Consider the following 9127-nt stretch of genomic DNA (forward strand, 5'->3'; position numbering starts at 1 on the left):
AGAAATCCTATCTCGAAAAAAAAAAAAAAAAAAAAGAATGTGCAGTAAACTAACCTGGGCTAACCGAGATGACTATACACAGGGAATAGTGATAAAATACATTTATGATGGACACCATCAAGCTTATCCCTGTGTGTGTTTGTCCAGAATGGAGGAAGTATGGGCTACTCTCTTTAAATGACAGCCAGCCCCGGCTGTGTATTCATTCTGCCTTGAGAATTGTGCCGTCTGAGTAGACAGGAAGGGAGAGTCTGTCTCCTCTTCTTCATCTTTCATTAGGGATTTTAATTTCAGTTTCTGGTGGCCTTTCTGAGTTCACTGTGCTCTTAATTCTAGCTCCCGAATCCTTCATTATTTGTGGTGACATCAGGACAAATTGGGTGATCGTGTGGCACATGCTTGCTCTTTGTTCCATCTTATTTTTGTTGCAATGTTTGGAACCTGTTTTTCTCTCCAATTCAGAGGTGTGTGTGTGTGTGTGTGTATACCTGGTACTGATTTAAAAAACAAACCAAACCAAAAACCCTCATTAACTGTCATAGTTACTTACATACAGAATATTGTTTCTCAGCTGCTGGAGAAATACCTACCATGGAGGGGTTGAGAGGAAAGAGAGCTGTCATTTTAATCCATGAGCAGTCGGTTTCACTGTGCCCTGTGGGATTCCAGCAAGCACTGGGGTCCCGGGACCAATTTGTCTTCCCCTTGACAGTGTATATTTCAAGTATGAGCTAAGGTTTCCACACCAGCTTCTCTGACTCACTCCCTAATTGTTTCTTTGATGTAATTCTTAAATATTAAGAGGGCAGCATTAAATTCAGGAAGTAGAATTTTCATTAGTGGTTTTAATAAGCTAAAATTCTTGGTATATATTAGTTATTTGGAATTTCCACGATTACTGGGACAGCTGAAAATTTGATTCTGAAATGACGTGTGATGGATCACCTTTGTTCCTTTGTGTCCTTGGCTGGGTGTGTGTCAGGTAGCACAAGCCCAAAAGGACTGGTCAAGAGCCCCCCACTGGCTGTAGACCTTGAGTAGATCGTGGGACTTTCCCATCAGAGCCCTTTCAGGTAAATGGCTCCAGATGAGTTTATCACGGGTGTGGGGGGCATTGCTTTGTGACCTGGGTTGGAGAAAAGCTGTTGAGGTCAGTTAGGTATCCTTCCTTTTCTCAAATCCCCAGGGATGTATGAGTTTTCTGCAGTGAGTGCTCAGGGTGGCCTTGGTTTTAGTTACTTTTCTGGTTGCTGTGACAAAATACTGGACAGAAGGCTCACAGTTGGAGGTGTGGGATCCCCTATGGTGGATATGGTGGTGTGAGTGAGAATGGTCTCCATAGGCTCATTTAAGTTGGTGGAACTGTTTGGGAAGGATTGGGAGGTGTGGTCTTGTGGGAGGAGGTGGGTCACTGCGGGTGGGCTCTGAGGCTTCAGAAGTCTGGTGGGATTCCCAGTCTGTCTCTGCCTGATGGTTGCAGATCAGGTTGTGAGCTCTGGGCTGTTCAATCACGCTACCATCATGGACTCTAACCCTGTGAAACTTTGAGCCAGATTAAATCTCTCTCTCTCTCTCTCTCTCTCTCTCTCTCTCTCTCTCTCTCTCTCTCTCTCTTTTGTAAATTACCTTGGTCATGGTGTTTTATCACAGCAATCTAAAAGTAGGTAAGACAGCAGGGAAGGCCTGAGAGTTGGCTTCTTGCTCACACGAGGGCAAATCAGGTAGCAGAGAGCCAAACAATGGTGCTCACCTGCCTTCTTCCTTTGTCCCCTTTATATTCAATCCAGGACCCCAATCCATGGGGTAGCACTACTCACAGGTGGGGTGAGTCTTCCTTCCTCAGTTAAATTCCTGGAAATACTCTCTGCAACGCCTAAGGTGTGGCCACTAGGTGACCCAAACACAGTCAGGTTAATAGTAAACAGTACCATCACGGTGTTGGAGGAGGGGAGGCAGCAGGTCGTGTTGATGAGGAGACCTCCGCTCTTCCAGGGTACCACCACTCATAGCACGGTGTTGGAGGAGGGGAGGCAGCAGGTCGTGTTGATGAGGAGACCTCCGCTCTTCCAGGGTACCACTCATAGCACGGGGTTGGAGGAGGGGAGGCAGCAGGTCGTGTTGATAAGGAGACCTCCGCTCTTCCAGGGTACCACTCATAGCAGACTCTTCTCATCTGCCTGCCACACCTACCAGGGTGCTAGCCTCGGGTACCACCTAGCATCCCTGTAGCCCTCGTTTTTCATAAGTCTTGGATGCTAACCTAAGACTTCCTCCCCTTCTAGGTGTCATTTACCACTGTGATCTTACCAAAGAGGAACTGGAACCTATGGTTTTCCGCGAGGTGACGGTGAAGGGAATCGATGCTTCTGATTATCAGACAATCCAGGTATGGCGAAATTGATGTCTTTAGCAGGACAGTTGGGGAATGTGACTCACAGGCTCCTGTTCACATTCCCCCTTGTCAAAACCCACAGAGCTAACCCACGGTAATACAGAGGACAAATATGTTTGCAGCTCCCACTGTTTCTAGGCATTGAGCCAAGTGCTTAGGGCTCAGCAGGAAGTAGGCCCTGTAGTCACTGCCCTTTGGGTTTGCTCCCAGGGCTGTTGTTGACAGAAAACAAACACCATTTGTCTGTGTCTGTCTGACTGCAAGCTCAGGTCTTCAAGAGATTTGCTCCATGTAAAGTGTCTCCATCTCCAGTCTGAAGTTTGTATGTCTCTGCTCAGTAGAGCAGGTACTCGCAGCACATCTGAATGAACGGATGAGCAAAAAAAAAATTGTTTGGACACCGTACTTCGGTCCCTGGTCGCTGTCATTCCAGCATAACTCTCTTTTTGGCTTCTTTAGCTCCACGAGGGTATTGAGTCTTCCGGAAAATGAATTGCTGTTTGATTGACATGGTGAAGAGTGTCTGTTCCTTTGCAGTGAGAGTGCACAGAGTGCAGGGTGTGTTGAAAGGCACCCCATTCCAGACACAATAGGAATGATGCACATACAACCTCGCAGAGACTGTGGTGACATATACAAGGCCTACACAGGTCCCACTGCTAACGAAGAAAGCTGTCTTTAATGGGTGGCAAAGGAAAACCAGTTTTCACCAGTGGAATCTCACTGGGGATATTAGCCACACTCCAAGTAGTCCCCATGTGCAAGAGTAGTTGGCCAGCTACAAGCAATCTCAATGGTGCTTTGTATAGGCATTTTGCCTCGTTTTTGTTGTTGTTGTTTGTTTGAGTGTGCTTGTATGTCTTACTGGTCTTTTGCTTGTTTTGATTTGTTTTTGTGGAGTTTTGGTTTTGTTTTTCAGTGGGGTTTTAATTTTGCTTTCGTTTTAAAGAAAGAGGAAAACTTAAAATTGGGTGGGTAGGTGGTGGCTGAGGCTACGCGTTCATTCCCAGTTACCCAGACCCAAAATAATCACATAGACTATATTAATTAAAACACTACTTGGCCAATTACTTAGGCATATTGCTAGCTAGCTCTTATATCTTAAATTAACCCACTTTTATATTTTATTGTTTTACTACAAGATTCATGGTTTACTGGGTGTCTGTCTTCTCTGGTGGCTACATGGCATCTCCCTGACTCCGCCTACTTTCTTCCAGCATTTAATTTAGTTTTTCCACTTACCTCTGTTATGCCCTATCACTTCTTTTATTCATTAACCAATAAAAGCAACACATATACAGAAGGACTTCTCACACCATTTCCCCTTCTCTGTTCAAATAAAAAGGAAGGTTTTTAACTTTAACATAGGAACATTAGAATAACAAAGCAGTTATCAAGCAAGAATTATAGTTACAATATTTAGTCCATTGACATTTGGCAAATTAAGGAAAATAACCTATTATCTATCCATATTTGTGAGTCTAAAGTTTTATATCTAATTTATCTTTTATAATTATAACTATCTTTTTTAAACTCCGTCAAAGACTCCAGAAGGATATAATATAACCTAAGTAAAGAGGAAGTGCTTTGTAAGCAACTTCCAAAACTCTAGAATTGACAGAGACATCTCAATACCTGGACAATCTCACCCAGAATTCTTTAACATTGGAGCATCCGTTTTCAGCTTTACAGGCCCATAGTATCCAGCAGACTTTCCCATGAAGCGGGAAATTTTAAAGACAATTTTACCTATGTTGGCAGTTTGTCAGTCACTTTCTTCTGTGTCCTACAGAATGTCTGGCAGACTCTTTCTGTCTCACCTTTAGGCAAGTTTAGCAGTCATTTCTCTGTGGGTCCTGTGAGTACAGTTTATACCGCATAACATCAAACAATCCAGGGAAAGCAGTTTTTTTTGTCCAAATGGCTAACAAACTCCATAAGAAGCCTCTTTAATGCCCATCTTCCTCTTGAATTAAGTATGCTACCAGGAGCAGATGAATCTCATTGTCATGAAAAGCCCTAAGTTATTAAAGCATTTTAAATGCCATATTCTGATAGTCTTTGAAGAATATCTATCCATCTGAAATATATCTTTTTTTAAAATATTTATTTATTTACCTGTTATATATACAATATTCTGTCTGTGTGTATGCCTGCAGGCCAGAAGAGGGCACCAGACCCTATTACAGATGGTTGTGAGCCACCATGTGGTTGTGGGAATTGAACTCAGGACCTTTGGAAGAGCAGGCAATGCTCTTAACCCGAGCCATCTCTCCAGCCCCCGAAATATATCTTTATACATCTAGGAAACATAGCTAACATGACTACAAGCTTGACTATTATAGATGACATTTTTAATGTGTATTTCTTAATTATCTGAGCTGCACAAACACAATACCTTAATGAAGTGCAGAAATACATATAACAAAATTAATCCTAAATTTGTATTATTAGGCCAAGATCAATGCAAAGGGAGGTGATATAGGATTCCCCTTTGTATGCTGTGAATATGTTTTATTGCCATTGGTTAATTTAAAAAAAAAAGCTGCTTTCAGCCAATGTCCAAACAGAATATTAGCCAGGCTGTAAAGGATATAGAGGGAGAGTAGGTAGAGTCAAAGGGAGACGCCATGTAGCTACCACAAGATACAGACACGCTGGAACCTTGCCTATGAACCCCTAGCCTTGTATGAAATATAAAATAATAGGAATGGGTTCATTTAAGATGGAAGAACTAGCGGAAAATAATGTTTAAGCTAGTGGCCAAACAGTATTACAAGTAATATAGTTTCTGTGTGATTATTTTGGGTCTGGACGGCTGGGAGTGAACGAGCAGCCCCCGCCAACAGGTAGGGAGGAACTGGTGCAGGAAGAGAAAACACGATCGAAATTACATTGTGTGAAAAAAAATGCAATTAGAACTTTTCAATAAATTTTTAAAAAAAACAATAAACATTTCAAAGAAGCTGAAAATAAAAGGCACTCCCACCTGGAAGGCTGAATCACACAGGCTACAGATCAGGAACCAGCACATCAAAAAGACTGCAGTAGATCTTGGATTCAAGAATCTTGAATGCTCCCAAAGGTGTTCCCATGACACTAGAATTAAGATGGGATGAATTGTCCTCAACTGTTTAGAACTAGTCAGTTGGTGGACTAGATATAGACTGTAAATAAAACTTGATTTACCAAAACAGGCAGAAGCTGGATTTGGTACAGGATTGTGGTTTACCATCTAACTATTAGCAAGCTGGCGTTTTGTTAGATTGGAGAGCAGACCCATTATACATGCCCTAATTTACTTAGTATGTTAGAACACTGAAGAAACTTGGCTGGTGCATTGTGGTCTGTGTGAATAGTATTTAAAATCAGAAGCCCTCTCAGACAGGCCTGACATACTGAGTGTTACTGGGTAAGTCGCGTGGCCTTTCTGCCACTCTGTTTTCATTGGAAACAGTTTTCCTTTTGGGAGTGTATGAAGTTATATAGATTGAGTACTATAGAAATAGCTAGTATTCATGTAATTTTTCTACATCAGTTGGGCATGTTGGACACCAGCTCCATTTGCCGTTTGGTCATCTGGGAGGGTTTCTGTATGGGGTTGCTGCCCCACACATGTGTCACATGGCTCTGTAGAAAAGGTACACTGTCAGCTTTTGCCTTGACTTCCGTAAGCCTTCTTCCTGCCTGGGGATCCCTGATGAGGATAGTATATGCATTCTTTCCAGTTCAAATGCGAGGGTAAAGCTTTGGAGCTGAGCAAGTGCTTGTGTGGAGTACAAATCCCTTGGCTGTGCGCGCAGCAGCTGAAATTCCCAGGGGACGGTGCCTGTGTCATTGCACAACTCCGAGAATCCCTCAGTCCCTGACGCTCCATGGCTCAAAGCCTGGCCTTCCTGGGTAGTAAGAGCTTTTTATTTAGGGGAAGTAGAAGACACTCTTTCCGCTTTGGGCTGTGCAAAGTACTCACAAGCCTGAGCCGTACCTAGCCTGTGTACATGTTTAAGGAGCCTGGATGAGCTTACTGACTTGCAGACGGGAGCGAGCTGCTGCTTCAGGGAGGGCTTCGTGTGTGAATTAAGAGCATCCTCTCAGTTTGTAGTCAAATGGTAAGGAAAGGCAGCAGTTTTGGAAGAACTCTTTTTATTTTCAGTTACTCTGGGTGTTGGCCCTTTCAATCCCACATGGCTTAGTTTCTATTTGTTCCGTGTGTAATTTGAACAGACCTCCCTGGACCGCTTCCCTTCTGCCATCTGTGAGGTGTGTGACTGCAGAAGCAAGGAGTAGCCTGCAGGGCTGGTGACCGCTAGTCATGCCCATGGCCTCCTGCATCCTAGAGGTCCCTTCTTCCTGGAGGTACAGCGGGCCGAAGGACCAAACCAAGGAGTTGGTGGGGATCAAGCAAGGAAACCCATGGCTAGAACCTCCCCTGGGGAAAGGGTGTTTGTTAAACAGTCTGTATTTCCCAAGACCTGTTCATTTTGCTCAGGAAGGTGAAGGACGTGGCACTGCATTTTGTCAGCAGACAGAACAAAGTCAATGTCTCCATCCTGGTGGCAGCTCTGGGAAAACCGAGTGCATCAGAGACACTTTTTCTGCTAATTGTCTAAGGTACTGTTCACAGCAACCCGAGAAACAAGTCTCTAAAAGACTTGCTACTCTCTCTTCTCGTATGGGGGTCCATGTAAGAACTACAGTTTTAGGTGGGTTTATTAAATCCCTAGTTGATCATCATTTCCTCTGCCTTTTACTGTGAAACAATCATATCTGGTTGATTAGGACCTGTCTGCCCAAGTCTTTTCAAAAGAAGTGAAGATAAGTTAGTAATGCCATCTTAGGAAACAGATTTGTGAAAAACCTATCAATATGTATTGCCATCAATGAGTTTCCCTGTTAGCAAAATGAATTTAATTATTTAGTCTGTTAGTAAATACTGTATTTATAATACTGCCAGGGACTATGTGAATGCAGCCATCCCATGGAAAATGCAGTCAGGCCTGAGAGTTGAGCATAAAGATCTGAGGATGCTACTGCCGTGGTCCAGGGAAAGATGCTCTTGTATGTGGAGATGCTTCTGGCTGAGGACTAGGAGCAGGTGGAGACTGGGAGGGGTGTGTAAGGTGTGAGCGTTTTTATAATCACTGACCGTTTACCGCCTCCTGTCACTCGGAGCATGCGTCTGCTTCTTCGTTGCTGTGAGATTCCATAATTTCCCAGTCAGTTCAAGAAGCTAAGCCTCTAGTCCTCACTATTCTGTGTGATAGCAGTGCCTTTGGCCCATGTCATCAGTAGATGGAATTGTGTGCTGTGGTTGAGCAGGGCATAACAAAGAAATGGAGCGTAGCCAGAATACACTTCTGGCTTCTCACAGTCTCATTGTGGTTCAGCCAGCTGAGAGATTGGGGTTTTTTTTTTCCCCTCGGACTGAAATGAAAGAAACAGATCATAGACCTGAAAATGGAGCAATATCTGAATATACTCCAGCAACTCTCTTCTCTAAGTAAGGGTGAAGAAATCTATGCTTAATGTGTTAAAAAAAATTTTTGTATTTCAGCTATCTGCATATATTACTGAATTTCTGTTCTGTGTGATAAAGTCGCTTATGCAGGTCAATATTTCCCTAGGAGTTGTGACTTTGGGAGGTGTAAAGACTGCTGTGAGCTCTGCTGATACTGAGGCAGGTACTCTGCCCCTATGCCCCGTTGCCATGGAAAACAGTGGCATCATGACTATTTGTTGCGTACTCAAAAACACCAGTGGCATAATGTGCCTGCCACCAGCCATTTTCACAATTGTTTTTAAAAATGAGATCAGTCTGGATGTAATTTCAGCTCCCAGACAAGAGGATCTTAAGTTCAAGGCAGCCTTCATCCTTTCTCAAACAGCCAAAACAAAACAGACAAACTAACCAAACTGTTTTTCAGTGTAGACGCATCTCTGAACACAAAAAAAGTAAATCAAAATGTTCATGCCTTGAAGGTCATAAGAGAGTGCATGTGGGTCCTAGCTAGTCAAGGATTCCTCACCTCTTCTGATGCTCAGCTTCGCATAGCCTCTATTCCCAGCATGACTCATGGTTTCATGGCTGCTAGGGGTTTGACCCCATTATACCCATTCTTCAGCCCACACCAGCTATGGCTGTGTGCTAGTAAGAGACATAGGTCTCAGCTGCTGGCAAGTTATGGGGAAAAAGTAAGGCCTAGTTGCAAGGAGGTGTGAAATGTAGTGTAAATTCTAAGAGGAGATATGTGCCCAGCTAAAACTTAGAGCTTATTGTCAAGGAAACAGGACTTAGTGTAGGGGAGTCAATGACAGCTAGCAGCTCCTCACATAGGACAGAATAGGAGCCAACTAGGTATTTGGAATATGCCCTGAAACCAGAGGACTCCACGCCCCCTGGTGGCCAGGTACCTAAATATCACTCTTAGAGTTGGGAAAAAAAAATAAAAACTCATAGACCATTGAAATTTTGTTGACTTCTTCTTTGACCCATTCATCATTCGATAATTGGTTGTTATTCAGTACTGATCTTATGTACTTACTAGAACTTTGTTTGCTGTTGTTTTAGAGTTTACTACACTGTGGTCAGAGAGTATGCACAGAGTTACTAAACTTTTTCCTGAATATAAAATTTGTTTTGTGTCCTGGCATAAGACCTGCTTTAGAGAGGCTTCAGCCTGCTGCTGAGTGGAGCATGTATTTGGTGTTTGGATGGACTATTAGGTCCCTTGATGT

The 9127-nt window shown here is 43.2% G+C and overlaps 1 protein-coding gene across 1 annotated transcript in view; it reads left to right on the plus strand.

Annotated features, from left to right (window-relative positions):
* The window catches only part of Prep (prolyl endopeptidase), a 104209-nt gene that overhangs the window by 62011 nt on the left and 33071 nt on the right, over positions 1–9127 (plus strand). Inside the window, exon 10 of the mRNA XM_005368622.3 lies at positions 2283–2386. Coding sequence (XP_005368679.1) covers positions 2283–2386 — 104 coding nt within the window. The remainder of the gene's footprint in view (positions 1–2282; positions 2387–9127) is intronic.

Source organism: Microtus ochrogaster, unplaced genomic scaffold, assembly GCF_000317375.1.
Source record: "Microtus ochrogaster isolate Prairie Vole_2 unplaced genomic scaffold, MicOch1.0 UNK37, whole genome shotgun sequence".
In the NCBI taxonomy this organism is placed as follows: Eukaryota; Metazoa; Chordata; class Mammalia; order Rodentia; family Cricetidae; genus Microtus; species Microtus ochrogaster.